At 45.4% G+C, this 18,881-nt stretch overlaps 1 protein-coding gene across 1 annotated transcript in view; it reads left to right on the forward strand.

Annotated features, from left to right (window-relative positions):
• LOC103678388 (neuroblastoma breakpoint family member 6-like) overlaps positions 1–18,881 on the forward strand; it is a 64,507-nt gene that overhangs the window by 10,478 nt on the left and 35,148 nt on the right. Inside the window, exons 4-11 of the mRNA XM_040626716.1 lie at positions 3,539–3,742; positions 6,717–6,813; positions 7,580–7,794; positions 8,825–8,876; positions 14,203–14,339; positions 16,245–16,341; positions 17,108–17,322; positions 18,351–18,399. Coding sequence (XP_040482650.1) covers positions 3,565–3,742; positions 6,717–6,813; positions 7,580–7,794; positions 8,825–8,876; positions 14,203–14,339; positions 16,245–16,341; positions 17,108–17,322; positions 18,351–18,399 — 1,040 coding nt within the window. The 5' untranslated portion in view covers positions 3,539–3,564. The remainder of the gene's footprint in view (positions 1–3,538; positions 3,743–6,716; positions 6,814–7,579; positions 7,795–8,824; positions 8,877–14,202; positions 14,340–16,244; positions 16,342–17,107; positions 17,323–18,350; positions 18,400–18,881) is intronic.

Raw genomic sequence — 18,881 nt, forward strand, 5'->3', positions numbered from 1 at the left:
CACCATACAGTACATCCTTAGTTTTTGATGTAGTGTTCCATGATTCATTGTTTGTGTGTGTGTGTGTTTTGTTTTTGTTTTTTGTTTTTTTAAAAAGATTTTATTTATTTATTTGACACAGAGAGAGATAGCCACTGAGAGAGGGAACACAGGCAGGGGAAGTGGGAGAGGAAGAAGCAGGCTCCCAGCGGAGGAGGAGCCTGATGTGGGGCTCAATCCCAGGACTCCAGGATCACACCCTGAGCCAAAGGCAGATGCTTAATGACTGAGCCACCCAGGTGCCCCTCCATGATTCATTGTTTGCACATAACACCCCGTGCTCCATGCAATATGTGCCCTCCTTAATACCCGTCACCGACCAATCCCAATCCCCCCACCCCCTCCCCTCTGAAGCCCTCAGTTTGTTTCCCAGAGTCCATAGTCTCTCGTGGTTCATTCCCCCTTCTGTTTACACCCCCTTCATTCTTCCCTTCCTTCTCCTACCAATCTCCCTACTATTTCTTTTTTTTTTTTTTTAAGATTTTATTTATTTATTCGACAGAGATAGAGACAGCCAGTGAGAGAGGGAACACCAGCAGGGGGAGTGGGAGAGGAAGAAGCAGGCTCATAGCGGAGGAGCCTGATGTGGGGCTCGATCCCAGAATGCTGGGAATCACGCCCTGAGCCGAAGGCAGACGCTTAACTGCTGTGCCACCCAGGCGCCCCCTCCCTGCTATTTCTTACCTTCCATAAATGAGTGAAACCATATGATTATTGTCTTTCTCTGCTTGGCTTATTTCACTTAGCATAATCTCCTCCAGTCTCGTCCATGGTGCTGCAAATGTTGGGTAATCATCCTTTCTGATGGCTGAGTAAAATTCCATTGTATATATGGGCCACATCTTCTTTATCCATTTGTCTGTTGAAGGGCATCTCAGCTCCTTCCACAATTTAGCTATTGTGGACAATGCCGCTATGAACATTGAGGTGCACATGGCCCTTCTCTTCACTACGTCCGTATCCTTGGGGTAAATACGCAGGAGTACAATAGCTGGGTGATAGGGTAGCTCTAGTTTTAACTTTTTGAGGGACCTCCACACTGTTTTCCAAAGTGGCTGTACCAATTTCCATTCCCACCAACAGTGTAAGAGGGTTCCCCTTTCTGCACATCTTCTCCAACATCTGTTGTTTCTTGCCTTGTCCATTTTTGCCATTCTAACTGGCATAAGGTGGTATCTCAGTGTGGTTTTGATTTGAATTTCCCTGATGGTTGATGATTTTGAACATTTTTCCATGTGTCTGTTAGCCATTTGTGTGTCTTCATTGGAAAAGTGTCTGTTCCTACCTTCTGCCCACTTTTTGATTTGATTATTTGTTTCTCGTGTATTGAGTTTAAGAAGTTCTTTATAGATCTTGGATACCAGTCTTTTATCTGTAGTGTCATTTGCAAATATCTTCTCCCATTCTGAGGGCTGCCTCTTAGTTTTTTTCACCTTTTACCTTTTCTACAAAGAAATCATGTATATAATATGAAGATTGGAGGGGAACCCATTTGTATTGAACAACTTTCCCCAAACCCTGAGGCATGTCTACTTTCCATGAAGACCAGAGATGAAATTCTTGACTAGGTCCAACCCCTGCAGTCTTCTCGGTCTGGAGGGGACTGAGAAAGTCCACCCTAGCCCTAGAATGATCTGGACTACCGGACAAGTGTTCCTCAGAAAAATAATCAACTACTCACCACTATAGGCCCTGGCAATTTGTGAATCTATGCATGAGGTGTAGACCAACTCAACTATATAACCAGGACTCTCCCCTGAATCAAGGCCAGGATATCATTAGATACCATTTTCAAAATCTCTGTTATAGGCCACGGCATGCTCCATAGGAGGGAAAACAAGCACAAGAATATCAATTGAGATATCAATCAACAGACAATTAATCAAGAGACAAGAAACATTATTAAATAATGTCCACCACCCCCTAAAACCCAGGAAAGTTCTCATACAAAAGCAATGTTTTGAGGAATATGTAGTTATAAATCTTCATGATTTGGGATTAGAAGCCAGTTTCTTAAATGGACAAGCAACCCAAGAATAAATAGATAACCCGGATTTCATCAAAATTAAAAGGTTTTTGTTTCAAAGGACACTATCAAGGAAGTGAAAAGCCAATCCACACAATGGGAGAAATATTTACAAATTGTATATCTGATGGAGGTTTGCTATCTAGAATACAAAAAACAAAAACAAAAACAAAAAACAAAAAAAACCCCAAAACCAAAAAGCTTCTTACAACTAAGCCATAAAAAAGACAGCCAATTTAAGAATGGGAAAAAGAGTTTGAGTAGACTTTCTCTAAAGGATAATACCAATGCAACAATGAACACATGAAATGGTGCTCAATATCATCAGTCATTAGGGAAACACAAATCTAAAGCACAGTGAGATATCACTTCACCCCACTAGTATGACTTGTAGAGAAATGGAATTCTTACACATTCTTAGTGGGAGTGTAAAATGGTGTCACACTTTGCTGTGGAAAATAATAGTTCAGCAGTTTCTCAAAAAGTTAAACATAGAGTTACATATGACATAGCAAATCCACTCCTAGGTTTATAGCTAAGAAAGTTGAAAATACATGTCCACAGAAGGGGAAGAGTAGCTTACATAACACAGAGATGCAGGAAGAAGAACACTGAGAGAGCTGGGACAGGAAACAGTTTCCAAACTTCATTGCATAGATTAACTCTGGTTTTTCTCTTATGTTCTTGGTTTTTTGTCATTTGTTTGTTTGTTTTGCTTTAAAGAAAACTTTATTTACTACATACATCCTAAAAATGTGATGTAAATAGAGGAAGATCCAAATAAATTTAAAAGCTTTTCAAATACAAAGCAACTAAAGATAACTAAAGCACTAGCATGTTTCTCGTGTTTTTAATGGCTAGAGAAAAAAAACTAGAGAAAGAGAAGACACAGAGAAAATAAATCTTTAAGAAAAAAAAAGGGAAACTTCATGGGAAGCTATTTGTGCCTTGATGATTTTATACACACATAAGAATGAAGAATGAGAACTATGCTGACATCATTTTTTAGAAAGAGATGGGAACTGTGGTCTCAGCACAAGGGTGCACAACTATTGAGAGTGGCCACTGAGGGTGGGTCCCCATCAGTGATGACTTTCAGGGGAGACCAGGCAGCCTGGTGTATCAGCACGGCCTCGGCAACTGGAAGGCAGTGGCTCCCCGGGTTCCATTGAAAGCCCCAACGTTCCAAATCTGTTATTGCAAGTGCAGACCGTTACCTGGCATTCTGGGTACTCCCTCTGTCATTCCGGTTGGAGTCTGAGCTGGGGCAGGGCCTTTGGCTATCAGCTCTGGCATCTTGAACCTTGTTTTTGTGGTTACCGAGTCTCAAGTGCTGTGGGGTGTTGTTCAAATTGTTCCCAACAGTAAGTAGAGAATTCCTGTATCCTCAACCCTCAGTCCTGATTTAAACCTACTTGATTTCACTGGGTTTTAACCCATCCTGTGTTTGGGTTTCTTCTGCTCATTCCCCAGCTCTACCTCTTCTGCCACACGTCACCATGGCAGCACCTCTTGGCCCTCTTTCCGATCCTGGGGCAGAAAAGAGCCTCCTGAAAATCAACCAGGACCTTCAGTCCCAGCTGGAGAAAAGCAAGCAGGACTTCCGAGACCTCAAGGAGAAATTCCTTATATCCGAAGCTACTGCCTACTCCCTGGCCAACCAGCTGCAGAAATACAGTAAGTCCTACAAGGTCATGCTCACCAAAGCGATGGCTGTCTGTATTCCTTCTGAGAAACTAAAACCCTCTGCAGATGTTGTCCTTTCTATTTCCACTGTCACGATAAATTTCATTCTGACCACAATCCAGGAATGGTAGAGGTGGGTATTTTAGCCTCAGTTTGCTGAGGATGGGAAAACTGAAGACAAACAGGTTAGCAACCTCCACAGGCTAGCTGTGAGAAGTAGGGTGGGGTTAGAGTTCACATCCCAGTTATTGATTCCTGGTGCAGACACAGAAATGCCTGGTCCTCTCAGGATTGTCTCTGTGCTGTGTCAGATCCTGCATCACAATGACTCCAGAACTCCATCAGGTCAGGTTCCTCTGATGTCCCACTGGCAAAGCACCGAGTTAGTGACACTGGGGAAACATGCTGATGGTACACATGGGGGAAGGGTAGCAGCTGACATGACCTGATTTCAAGGAGATGGAGGTGGGCTCTGCTTTCCCTGAAACTGTGGTATCCGTGGGTGACGCCATCCACACAGTGACTCCCCTGGTGAGAGGGAACCCGTGCAGGCTCTGCTTCCTGGCTCCACAGAGGCCATTTGATACCCTGTGGTAGGGCTGAGGGTGTTTCCAGAAACATCAGACAACCTCTGCTACCTCCCCTGTATCTCCCTGAGAAGGGGAACCTTCAGTGATATAGGATGGCCAACACGTCCAGGCCTGGGCCATGAGACATGTGGCCAAGTGAGAATGAGGGTGAGTGGGGGAGACCATGGCCCCAGGAATCACCCAAGCCAGTGCGTGGGGTAGGTTGTCCCCCACAGTCAGCCTGAAATGGGGAGCTTGGAGGCCTTTTCTTAAGGAGGGCGCTGCGGTGACAGAAGGAATCATGAGAATGGGGCACGTGGACAGCCGAGCGATAGGAAGGAATCCTGACAACTCTTAGCCCGAAGTTTTCTCATTTTCTCACAATCTGCTTTCAATACAACAAGGGGAGGTATAATTAAGAACGATTGATGCAGACAAAAGTAAAAATTGAAGCCTGTTATTTAGGAAAGTGAAGAGGTGATGAGTTTTCAGGGAAGGACAAACAAAGTTTTATTTACAACTTTCCCGATAATCATCCCATTAACTGGGAAAGCAGTTGTGAAGATGATGAAAACAGGTATCACCCGAGGGCTTGCGGTGGAGGTAACACAGCACAGGGGTGAAGAGCATGGGCTCTGGGCCAGGCTTCCTGGACTCAAATCCAACTGCCTATCTTCCTGTGCCTCAGATTCCTCCTCTGTTAAACTACTACTATCGTGGGTGCTACTTCTCTGAGTCGAAATGAATACTGAGTAGTTCCTTGTAAAGCTCTAACAGCAGAGCCTGGCACCGTGTAAACTCTGTTCATAATTCTACTGCTTCTAATAACACAAAATATATATATGTTTTTATTGAGGTGAAATTTAAATAATATCAAATTAACCATTCTAAAGCAGACAATTCAGTGGCCTTTAGCACACACACAGGGTTGTGTAAACAGTGCCTCTAATTTAGCTGCGGAGCATTTTCATCATTCCAGTGTAAACCCTCCTAACCGGTCAAGGAGTTATTTCCCACACCTGCTCCCCCAGCCCCTGGTAACCACCAGTCTGCTTTCTGTCTCTATGGATTTACCTATATGCTGGGTACATCATATATAAATGGAATCATACAACATGTGGCCTTTTGCATCTGGCTTCTTTCCCTTAGCATCATGTTTTTCAGGTTCATCGTCTTGTGAGGACAATTGTCCCCAACACAAATCCTGTTGAAGAGCTGTTATGTCTCCTATTTAAGGCCGAGTAGGAATTTAGGAAGTGGTGGGATGAGCCCTGATGGTCTCGAGGGCCTGGGAAGACTGTCTGAGGCTGTAGAGGCCAGCCTCTGCTCAGGGAGACACCCTCTGTCTTCCAACTCTGTTGTACCCTGGCTCTGCCCAGGATGATGCCCCCTGGGGCCCTGACGTCATCTCCTGCTCATGGCCCTTGCCATCTTCTTTCCAGCCCTGCTTTTAACATGATGAACTGGCTCCCACTGTGTGAACTCAGCGCCATCCTGCCTGGCACCGTGTGGGTGGGTTCAACAGATCTTAGAGAAAATGACTCTCTTGGAAATCAAGGAGAAGACAAGTAGTGGGTTCTCAAACTGCTAGTACATTTCAGCTTGTTAGGCAGCCATGAGGTCTCGTGGGATAGAGGTGGGAGCAGATGGTGTCTTAACACTTGGACAGGAAGAGGGTGCTGGATTTAAGAGAATACCTGGAAAAGATTATTTATTAGTCATGAAAAGATTTTAGTATATGCTTATAATAAATTTATCATAAGGATATAAACTTAAAATGATTTGCCATATGGCCTTTTCTCTTTTATGTTTTATTACTATTGTCTTTTCATTAAAAAAAAAAAAGCAAAAACCCAGGCTGACATCATTCCTATGATTAATAACACAAACTTTATTAGGATTTGGCCATATTCCTTTCAGGTCCTTCTGGTTTTATGCATTCTAGTTCACACAAGTGTATCTGGTGAATTTTTACCTTTGAGATACTTGTTCAGTATAGAAATCCTAGCTCAGGGGACCCATCGGTCCTGGAGTCCTGGGGGCCTTACGTCATGTCCCTGCTTAGTGTTTTACTTAAGAGGCCACAAGACTTGCTAGAGTGGCCATGGTCAGGGTCGGTGTCAGGGGATACGAATCCTGACTCTGCCAAATACCTGCTACTCACCGCGTCTACTTCCCCTCTGAGCTTTGGGGCTGTTCTTTCCTGGGCTCTGAAACAGGGAGGAATCGAATGCCCTGTAGTTAGGAGGCTGAGGAATGAGAAGTGGAGCTCCCCGCGCAGAGCCTGGTTACCAGGGTTCCATTTGCGCTGGAATGGACCCCATCTCCTCCCTCGAAGGCAGCGAGCACTGCAGCATATGCAGCTTTCCACTGAGGCAGGCATCTCTGTTTCTCAGAGTGCGAAGAGTCCAGCGACATCATCGAATCCGTGCTGGGGGAGAAGGGGCAGCTGGAGAAGAGGGAGCGGGCAGACACGTTGGCTGAGAAGCTCAGGTAAGCAGGGCTCTGTGTGGGAGGCCGGAGGGAAGCTGTGGGCATCTCTGACCTGGGGCAGCAACAAGTCTGGGCCAGAAGAGCAGAAACCCTCACGGCAGGCACGTTCCACAACTATGTCTAAAACAACTAAGACAACAGTGATTGGTAAATGATGGACTCCAATGACTCAGAGCCTCATTCTCTCTTGTAAAAAAATATCAAAGTCACCAAATTCAAGGGAACAGTTCGTGGCATTTAGCACATTCACAGTGTTGTGAGATCACTACCTCATTTCCCTTTCACATAGTCACGACCTGGCTGACTACAGCTTGTCATCCGTTCCTTCAGCAAATGCTGTCCCCTTGACCCTGCCATTCTCCTGAGCTCAGGACTTAACACCAGCCCTACGGTCCACACTTCTGTGTCTGCCAGTGTGTCCATTCGCTGCATGATGCACTATATGGAGTTTTCCAGGGAAATGGGTATGCCCAAAGTGAGCAGCTGAGGGACATGTCTGTGACGTGTGCTTAGGAGGACCCCTGGGTCTGTTTCCAGAAGGAAAAGATGCAAGGGATGTCAAGGGGGCTCACAGGAGCACTCTCTGATACAGAGGAGGCCTTGTTTTACTTTCTTCTTTCTCTGCCACAGGCAGGTAACCACACATGTGCACAAATTTGTTTCGGCGGCTGCTTGTGGGAAATTCTCCCAGAAATCTCCCCAAAAGCTCTTATAATCTATTGATCCACTCTCTGCATTGTTAAGTTTTCTCTCTGTCCCACCGTAGACAGTGCCATCTGCTGATCAAAGACCAGACTGAAGAGCTGACCCGTTTATATGATAAGTTACACGAAGGGAGAGATGTTTGCCAACTCCTTGATAAACACCTCGAGGACCTCCTCTCCCATGATGACCCTGAGCATTGCCAAGGACAGGGCTTCCAAGAGCAACTGGCTGAGGGACGCAGGCTGGCCAAGTGCCTTGCCCGAAAGCTCAGCTCAGGTAAGGCAGCCACAAGCCCTGATTGCACTGAGCTGCTCCAAGGCCCTGGGCTCACAAGAGACTTCCCACCTGCCCTCACACTGTTTGTAGCAGCTGTCCTCTGTTCCCCATTGTGCGCAAGGCCATGAGAGGACCAGGACTAGAAGGTGGTAACAGAGAGGAGAAATGCACAGGCTGGAGGTCATAGTGCTCCACATGTCTGCTTCCTCCCTGAGGGAACGCAGCCCTTGGGGCAGGAGGCAGCATCCACCAGTGTTAGATCCCGGAAAGGAGACTGTGACAGGAGGCAGCTAGTTAGTGTGCTAGGATCCCCGCCTAAGTGGGAGGTTCCCAGACTTAGCCCAGTCTGTATGAAATGTGGGTGAGAGAGTGAGGTTTACTTCGTCCATATCTGTCTCCTCATCTGTAATGTATATCAAATAACCTGTTGTCACTGTAGTGAGCAGATACGGAAAATTCATGAATGCACTTCAGACAAAGTAGAGCCCCTGACCGTGTGGAGTTGGATGAGGAACTTGATGCAGTAGGACTTGGAGGTGGGAACGCTGTTTAGACAGGAACACGTTTCATAGATGACCCCTTGGTAACATTGGAGCCCACGCGGGGGCCCATGAAGTCCCCAGTGGTTCGATGTGGGACAGGGTGGTTGTCCTGTCCTCAGGACAAGGAGGAGGCTCTATGTGAGAGCTGTGATCGCACAGAGAGTCTGTTCTTGTGGTGCGACTCGTGGCACGCTGCTAGACACAGTTTGCAGAAGTCAAGATTGAAACTGGACAAGCATCTCCTGATATGGACAACAAGAGACAGTAGAAGCTGTTGCCCAGGGTCAGTGATGCTGATCCTCAGAATCAGAGACACACTGCCTGATGCATCAGAAAGCCATGCCACAGCAATTCTTAAAGACAGTGCCCTAAATGCAGTGGATGCCTAGTCATGCAAGGACACTTATGTCTCTCGGGCCATAGAGGCCACTGTGTTCATAGTGGTGATGTGGGAATAGCTGACGGGACATTTCTGAATTTATTTGCAGAAAATTATGATGAGGAGGAGGATGAACATGAAGAAGAAACACGGACCCCCAGGTGACAATGAATGTTCAGGAACCGGTAATGTGTGGGTAAAAATGGACAGGGTCTCAGAAAGAAAAGGAAGTGAGGTCAAGAGAGTCACAGATGTCAGATGCAAGGATTAGCAAAACTGTAGGTGGTCAGCAAAGGACGGCCCTGTTGCCTGTTGTCTCTGTGGTGCTGTAAACCAAGATGTATTCACCAGCCTCGGGACTCCCCGTATGGACACAATACCCATTCTTTCCTGTGACTGGACACCAGGAGATGCGTATCTACTTCCTACACAGTTCTGTAAGGGCCTTGGTAGGAAGGTGACCAGCAAAGGAATTGGTACACAGACACTAGCAAAATACCTGTTGTCACTGTAGTGAGCAGATAAGGAAAATTCATGAATGCACTTCAGACAAAGTAGAGCCCCTGACCGTGTGGAGTTGGATGAGGAACTTGATGCAGTAGGACTTGGAGGTGGGAACGCTGTTTAGACAGGAACACATTTCCTAGATGACCCCTTGGTAACACTGGAGCCCACGCGGGGGCCCATGAAGTCCCCAGTGGTTAAATTTGATTGATTTGAGAGAGGGAGAGAAAGTGAGTGGGGAGCAGTAGAAAGGGAGAAGGAGAGGGACAGAATATCAAGCAGACTCCCTGCTGAGCATGGAGACCTACTTGGGGCTGGATCTCACCACCAATGAGATCATGACCTGAGCCAGAATCCATGTCAGACACTTAACCGACATAAATATATCAAAGTGAAAGAACAGCGAATTCAAAAATATACCCACATATGCACAGCTATTTGATTTTGTATACGTGTGTGTATATGTTAATATTCTTTACTGGGGAAGTGGAAGACTTTTCTGTTAAAGGTAATAGAGCAAAAGATGATTTGTTTTTTAAAAAGTAAATATTAACAAACACTTCCCACTACATATTGAAATTAATTGGAGATATGAAAGCAAGAATTCCAAAGCTTATAAAAGAAAAATAGGAAGTATTTTCACAATATTGGCATAGACAAATATTTCTAAAACAGGACACAATAGCACTCACCATAAAAAATTCAATTAAATTGTTGTTCATGAAAACTAAAAGCTTCTGTATACTGTAAGACATCCTTCAAAAATGAAAGGCCATCTATAGACCAGAAATGATTATTTTCAATACATATATCTGACAAAACACTCATCCAAAATATATCAAGAACTCTTATAAATCACAAAGAAAATGAGAAAAAAACCTAGTATATTAATGGGCAGAAATATTTTAAAAAGCCCATCCCAAAAGAAGACATCCAAATGATAATAAGCATATGAAAACCCAATGGGGTATCTGCTAGATTGGTTGCCTTTTTTTTTTAAGTGGACCCCAACACAGGGCTCCAATTCACGACCCTGAGATCAAGACCTAAGCTGAGGTCAAGAGTTGGATGGTGTCCCCAAAATGGTTTCTAATGCTGCCTCCTCTCTTCACTAGATATGTGGCCTTGGGAAGCTTTGTAATATTTCTCAGGTTTTTTTTTTTCTCATCAGGAAAAGGATAACATCTGAGTAATAAGACGATTCATAGGATTCAGTATAATCACCTGGTAGGGTGCAAGAACTGTACTTTTGCTAAGAAGGTATTTGACCTTGAATGATCCTTTACACATTTTTAAAAGCACAGACAATTGGCGAAGAACAGACAAGTTGTTCTAAAATAAATATCCTTTCACCTTTACTTTTTTAAAAAAATTTTTTATTATGTTGTGTTAGCCACCATACAGTACATCCTTAGTTTTTGATGTAGTGTTCCATGATTCATTGTTTTTGTGCGTGTGTGTTTTGTTTTTGTTTTGTTTTTTTTTTTTTAATATTTTATTTTTTTATTTGACAGAGAGAGAGACACCAAGAGAGGGAACACAGGCAGGGGAAGTGGGAGAGGAAGAAGCAGGCTCCCAGCAGAGGAGGAGCCTGATGTGGGGCTCAATCCCAGGACTCTGGGATCATGCCCTGAGCCAAAGGCAGATGCTTAACGACTGAGCCACCCAGGCGCCATTCCATGATTCATTGTTTGCGCATAACACCCCGTGCCCCATGCAATATGTGCCCTCCTTAATACCCGTCACCGGCCTATCCCAATCTCCCCACCCCCTCCCCTCTGAAGCCCTCAGTTTGTTTCCCAGAGTCCATAGTCTCTTGTGGTCCATTCCCCCTTCTGTTTACACCCCCTTCATTCTTCCCTTCCTTCTCCTACCAATCTCCCTGCTATTTCTTACCTTCCATAAATGAGTGAAACCATATGATAATTGTCTTTCTCTGCTTGGCTTATTTCACTTAGCATAATCTCCTCCAGTCCAGCCCATGGTACTGCAAAGGTTGGGTAATCTTCCTTTCTGATGGCTGAGTAAAATTCCATTGTATATATGGGCCACATCTTCTTTATCCATTTGTCTGTTGAAGGGCATCTCGGCTCCTTCCACAATTTAGCTATTGTGGACAATGCCGCTATGAATATTGAGGTGCATATGGCCCTTCTCTTGACTACGTCCGTATCGTTGGGGTAAATACGCAGGAGTACAATTGCTGGGTCATAGCCTAGCTCTACTTTTAACTTTTTGAGGGAACTCAACACTGTTTTCCAAAGTGGCTGTACCAACTTCCATTCCGACCAACAGTGTAAGAGGGTTCCCCTTTCTGCACATCTTCTCCAACATCTGTTTTTTCTTGTCTTGTCCATTTTTGCCATTCTAACTGGCATAAGGTGGTATCTCAATGTGGTTTTGATTTCAATTTCCCTGATGGTTGATGATTTTGAACACTTTTTCATGTATCCGTTAGCCATTTGTATGTCTTCATTGGAAAAGTGTCTGTTCCTACCTTCTGCCCACTTTTTGATTTGATTATTTGTTTCTCGTGTATTGAGTTTAAGAAGTTCTTTATAGATCTTGGATACCAGTCTTTTATCTGTAGTGTCATTTGCAAATATCTTCTCCCATTCTGAGGGCTGCATCTTAGTTTTTTTCACCTTTTACCTTTTCTACAAAGAAATCATGTATATAATATGAAGATTGGAGGGGAACCCATTTGTATTGAACAACTTTCCCCAAACCCTGAGGCATGTCTACTTTCCACGAAGACCAGAGATGAAATTCTTGACTAGGTCCAACCCCTGCAGTCTTCTCGGTCTGGAGGGGACTGAGAAAGTCCACCCTAGCCCTAGAATGATCTGGACTACCGGACAAGTGTTCCTCAGAAAAATAATCAACTACTCACCACTATAGGCCCTGGCAATTTGTGAAACTATGCATGAGGTGTAGACCAACTCAACTATATAACCAGGACTCTCCCCTGAATCAAGGCCAGGATATCATTAGATACCATTTCCAAAATCTCTGTTATAGGCCACGGCATGCTCCATAGGAGGGAAAACAAGCACAAGAATATCAATTGAGATATCAATCAACAGACAATTAATCAAGAGACAAGAAACATTATTAACTAATGTCCACCACCCCCTAAAACCCAGGAAAGTTCTCATTCAAAAGCAATGTTTTGAGGAATATGTAGTTATAAATCTTCATGATTTGGGGTTAGAAGCCAGTTTCTTAAATGGACAAGCAACCCAAGAATAAATAGATAACCGGATTTCATCAAAATTAAAAGGTTTTTGTTTCAAAGGACACTATCAAGGAAGTGAAAAGCCAATCCACACAACGGGAGAAATATTTACAAATTGTATATCTGATGGAGGTTTGCTATCTAGAATACAAAAAACAAAAACAAAAAAACCAAAAAACCCCAAAACCCAAAAAGCCTCTTCCAACTAAGCCATAAAAGGACAGCCAACTTAAGAATGGAAGAGATGAATTAACTTTAGTAGATCTATGTGTTACTATCCAGGATAATACGTGATACAATCCAATGCAACAATGAACACATGAAATGGTGCTCAGTATCTCATCAGTCATTAGGGAAACACAAATTCTAAAGCACAGTGAGATATCACTTCACCCCACTAGTATGACTTGTAGAAATGGAATTCTTACACATTCTTAGTGGGAGTGTAAAAATGGTGTATCGCTTTGCTGTGGAAAATAGTTTGGCAGTTTCTCAAAAAGTTAAACATAGGGTTACATATGACATGCAATTCCCTCCTAGGTATATAGCTAAGAAAATTGAAAATACATGTCCACAGAAGGGGAAGAGTAGCCTACATAACACAGAGATGCAGGAAGAAGAACACTGAGAGAACTGGGACAGGAAACAGTTTCCAAACTTCATTGCATAGATTAACTCTGGTTTTTCTCTTATGTTCTTGGTTTTTGTCATTTGTTTGTTTGTTTTGCTTTAAAAGAAAACTTTATTTACTACATACATCCTAAAAATGTGATGTAAATGAGGAAGATCAAATAAATTTAAAGCTTTTAAATACAAAGCAACTAAGATAACTAAAATAAGCTGCTACATTTTTGTGTTTTTAATGGCTAGAAAAAAAAAACTAGAGAAGACACAGAGAAAACATCGTGATAGTCTGCGACTTTGGAATATTTCCCTTAAGATCTGTTTTACCTTAAAGACAAGTGGGATGAGTTCATGACAGCCCTTAAGAATACCTGTTGGGAGAGGTGCAGTTAGTTGAGCATCTGACTCTGGTTTAGGCTAGTGATGATCTCATGGGTTGTGAGACTGAGCTCCACTCTCTCCCTTTACCCATGCCCCCATTCTCTCTCTCAAATAAATAAATCTTTAAGAAAAAAAGGAACTTCATGGGAAGCTATTTGTGCCTTGATGATTTTATACAACATAAGAATGAAGAATGAGAACTATGCTGACATCATTTTTTAGAAAGAGATGGGAACTGTGGTCTCAGCACAAGGGTGGACAACTATTGAGAGTGGCCACTGAGGGTGGGTCCCATCAGTGATGACCTTCAGGGAGACCAGGCAGCCTGGTGTATCAGCACAGCCTCGGCAACTGGAAGGCAGTGGCTCCCGGGTTCCATTGAAAGCCCAACGTTCCAAATCTGTTATTCAAGTGCAGACGTTACCTGGCATTCTGGGTGCTCCTCTGTCATTCGGTTGGAGTCTGAGCTGGGGCAGGGCCTTTGCTATCAGCTCTGGCATCTTGAACCTTGTTTTTGTGGTTACGAGTCTCAAGTGCTGTGGGGTGTTGTTCAAATTGTTCCCAACAGTAAGTAGAGAATTCCTGTATCCTCAACCCTCAGTCCTGATTTAAACCTACTTGATTTCACTGGGTTTTAACCCATCCTGTGTTTGGGTTTCTTCTGCTCATTCCCCAGCTCTACCTCTTCTGCCACGTCACCATGGCAGCACCTCTTGGCCCTCTTTCCGATCCTGGGGCAGAAAAGAGCCTCCTGAAAATCAACCAGGACCTTCAGTCCCAGCTGGAGAAAAGCAAGCAGGACTTCCGAGACCTCAAGGAGAAATTCCTTATATCCGAAGCTACTGCCTACTCCTGGCCAACCAGCTGCAGAAATACAGTAAGTCCTACAAGGTCATGCTCACCAAGCGATGGCTGTCTGTATTCCTTCTGAGAAACTAAAACCCTCTGCAGATGTTGTCCTTTCTATTTCCACTGTCACGATAAATTTCATTCTGACCACAATCCAGGAATGGTAGAGGTGGGTATTTTACCCTCAGTTTGCTGAGGATGGGAAACTGAAGACAAATAGGTTAGCAACCTCCACAGGCTAGCTGTGACAAGTAGGTGGGGTTAGAGTTCACATCCCAGTTATTGATTCCTGGTGCAGACACAGAAATGCCTGGTCTTCTCAGGATTGTCTCTGTGCTGTATCAGATCCTGCATCACAGTGACTCCAGACTCCATCAGGTCAGGTTCCTCTGATGTCCCACTGGCAAAGCACCGAGCTAGTGACACTGGGAAACATGCTGATGGTACACATGGGGAGGGTAGCAGGTGACATGACCTGCTTTCAAGGAGAATAGAGGTGGGTTCTGCTTTCTCTGAAACTGTGGTATCCATGAGTGACGCCATCCACACACAGTGACTCCCTGGTGAGAGGAACCCATGCAGGCTCTGCTTCCTGGCTCCACAGAGGCCATTTGATACCCTGTGATAAGGCTGAGCGTGTTTCGGGAACATCAGACAACTCTGCTACCTCCTCTGTATCTCCCTGAGCTGGGGAACCTTCAATGATGTAGGGGAGCCCAACAGTTTGAAGGCCTGGGCCATGAGACATGTGGCCAAGAGAGAATGAGGGTGAGTGGGGAGACCACGGCCCCAGGAACCCACCCAAGCCAGTGCGTGGGGTCTCTCCCCACAGTAAGCCTGAAATAAGGAGCTCGGTGGCCTTATTTTTAGAGGGCTGCGGTGCCCGAGGAATCATGAGAATGGGGCACGTGCACAGCCGAGCGATAGGAAGGAATCCTGACAACTCTGAGCCCGAAGTTTTCTCATTTTCTCACAATCTGCTTTCAATATAACAAGGGGAGGTATAATTAAAAACGATTCATGCAGACAAAAGTAAAAATTGAAGCCTGTTATTTAGGAAAGTGAAGAGGTGATGAGCTTTCAGGGAAGGACAAACAAAGTTTTATTTACAACATTCCCAATAATCATCCCATTAACTGGGAAAGCAGTTGTGAAGATGATGAAAACAGGTATCACCCGAGGGCTTGCGGTGGAGGTAACACAGCACAGGGGTGAAGAGCATGGGCTCTGGGCCAGGCTTCCTGGACTCAAATCCAACTGCCTATCTTCCTGTGCCTCAGATTCCTCGTCTGTTAAACTACTACTCTCGCGGGTCCTAGTTCTCTGAGTCGAAATGAATACTGAGTAGTTCCTTGTAAAGCTCTAACAGCAGAGCCTGGCACCGTGTAAACTCTGTTCATAATTCTACTGCTTCTAATAACACACACTTTATTAGGATTTGGCCATATTCCTTTCAGGTCCTTCTGCTTTTATGCATTCTAGTTCACACGAGTGTATTGGGTGAATTTTTACCTTTGAGATACTTGTTCAGTATAGAAATCCTAGTTCAGGGGACCCATCGGTCCTGGAGTCCTGGGGGCCTTACGTCATGTCCCTGCTTAGTGTTTTACTTAAGAGGCCACAAGACTTGCTAGAGTGGCCATGGTCAGGGTTGGTGTCAGGGGATACAAATCCTGACTCTGCCAAATACCTGCTACTCACCACGTCTACTTCCCCTCTGAGCTTTGGGGCTGTTCTTTCCTGGGCTCTGAAACAGGGAGGAATCGAATGTCCTGTAGTTAGGAGGCTGAGGAATGAGAAGTGGAGCTCCCTGCGCAGAGCCTGGTTGCCAGGGTTCCATTTGCGCTGGAATGGACCCCATCTCCTCCCTTGAAGACAGCGAGCACCACAGCATATCCAGCTTTCCACTGAGACAGGCATCTCTGTTTCTCAGAGTGTGAAGAGTCCAGCGACATCATCGAATCCGTGCTGGGGGAGAAGGGGCAGCTGGAGAAGAGGGAGCGGGCAGACACGTTGGCTGAGAAGCTCAGGTAAGCAGGGCTCTGTGTGGGAGGCCGGAGGGAAGCTGTGGGCATCTCTGACCTGGGGCAGCAACAAGTCTGGGCCAGAAGGGCAGAAACCCTCACGGCAGGCACGTTCCACAACTATGTCTAAAACAACTAAGACAACAGTGATTGGTAAATGATGGACTCCAGTGACTCAGAGCCTCATTCTCTCTTGTAAAAAAATATCAAGGTCGCCAAATTCAAGGGAACAGTTCGTGGCATTTAGCACATTCACAGTGTTGTGAGATCACTACCTCATTTCCCTTTCACACAGTCACGACCTGGCTGACTACAGCTTGTCATCCGTTCCTTCAGCAAATGCTGTCCTCTTGACCCTGCCATTCTCCTAAGCTCAGGACTTAACACCAGCCCTACGGTCCACACTTCTGTGTCTGCCAGTGTGTCCATTCGCTGCACGATGCACTATATGGAGTTTTCCAGGGAAATGGGTGTGCCCAGAGTGAGCAGCTGAGGGACATGTCTCTGACATGTTCTAAGGAGGATCCCTGGGTCTGTTTCCAGAAGAAAAAGATGCAAGGGATGTCAAGGGGACTCACAGGAACACTCTCTGATACAGAGGAGGCCTTGTTTTACTTTCTTCTTTCTCTGCCACAGGCAGGTAACCACACATGTGCACAAATTTGTTTCGGCGGCTTCTTGTGGGAAATTCTCCCAGAAATCTCCCCAAAAGCTCTTATAATCTATTGATCCACTCTCTGCATTGTTAAGTTTTCTCTCTGTCCCACCGTAGACAGTGCCATCTGCTGATCAAAGACCAGACTGAAGAGCTGACCCGTTTATATGATAAGTTACGCGAAGGGAGAGATGTTTGCCAACTCCTTGATAAACACCTCCAGGACCTCCTCTCCCATGATGACCCTGAGCATTGCCAAGGACAGGGCTTCCAAGAGCAACTGGCTGAGGGACGCAGGCTGGCCAAGTGCCTAGCCCGAAAGCTCAGCTCAGGTAAGGCAGCAACAAGCCCTGATTGCACTGAGCTGCTGCAAGGCCCTGGGCTCACAAGAGTCTTCCCACCTGCCCTCACACTGTTTGTAGCAGCTCTCCTGTGTTCCCCATTGTGCGCAAGGCCATGAGAGGACCAGGACTAGAAGGTGGTAACAGAGAGGAGAAATGCACAGGCTGGAGGTCATAGTGCTCCACATGTCTGCTTCCTCCCTGAGGGAACGCAGCCCTTGGGGCAGGAGGCAGCATCCACCAGTGTTAGATCCGGAAAGGAGACTGTGACAGGAGGCAGCTAGTTAGTGTGCTAGGATCCCCGCCTAAGTGGGAGGTTCCCGGACTCAGCCCCGTCCGTATGAAATGTGGGTGAGAGAGTGAAGTTTACTTCGTCCATATCTGTCTCCTCATCTGTAATGTATATCAAATAACCTGTTGTCACTGTAGTGAGCAGATACGGAAAATTCATGAATGCACTTCAGACAAAGTAGAGCCCCTGACCGTGTGGAGTTGGATGAGGAACTTGATGCAGTAGGACTTGGAGGTGGGAACGCTGTTTAGACAGGAACACGTTTCATAGATGACCCCTTGGTAACATTGGAGCCCACGCGGGGGCCCATGAAGTCCCCAGTGGTTCGATGTGGGACAGGGTGGTTGTCCTGTCCTCAGGACAAGGAGGAGGCTCTATGTGAGAGCTGTGATCGCACAGAGAGTCTGTTCTTGTGGTGCGACTCGTGGCACGCTGCTAGACACAGTTTGCAGAAGTCAAGATTGAAACTGGACAAGCATCTCCTGATATGGACAACAAGAGACAGTAGAAGCTGTTGCCCAGGGTCAGTGATGCTGATCCTCAGAATCAGAGACACACTGCCTGATGCATCAGAAAGCCATGCCACAGCAATTCTTAAAGACAGTGCCCTAAATGCAGTGGATGCCTAGTCATGCAAGGACACTTATGTCTCTCGGGCCATAGAGGCCACTGTGTTCATAGTGGTGATGTGGGAACATGGCCGGGACATTTCTGAATTTATTTGCAGAAAATTATGATGAGGAGGAGGATGAACATGAAGAAGAAACACGGACCCCAGGTGACAATGAATGTTCAGGAACCGGTGTGTATTGTAAAAATGGACAGGGTCTCAGAAAGAAAGGAAGTGAGGTCAAGAGAGTCACAGATGTCAGATGCAAGGATTAGCAAAACTGTAGGTGGTCAGCAAAGGCGGCCCTGTTGCCTGTTGTCTCTGTGGTGCTGTAAACCAAGATGTATTCACCAGCCTCGGACTCCCGTATGGACACAATACCCATTCTTTCCTGTGACTGGACACCAGGAGATGCGTATCTACTTCCTACACAGTTCTGTAAGGGCCTTGGTAGGAAGGTGACAAAGGAATTGGTACACAGACACTAGCAAAATTAACCAGCAAGAGAAGTAATCAAAACCAAACACATGGGGTGTCATGTGACACTATTAATACAAAGGTGCCTAGCAGCCACACATTTCTGCAGTCTGCAGTGACTCCAGAGCTGTAACCACTTGGTCAATCTATGTTAAAGTCAACACGACTCAG

This window comes from Ursus maritimus, unplaced genomic scaffold, assembly GCF_017311325.1.
Source record: "Ursus maritimus isolate PB19 unplaced genomic scaffold, ASM1731132v1 scaffold_12, whole genome shotgun sequence".
NCBI classification, from domain to species: Eukaryota; Metazoa; Chordata; class Mammalia; order Carnivora; family Ursidae; genus Ursus; species Ursus maritimus.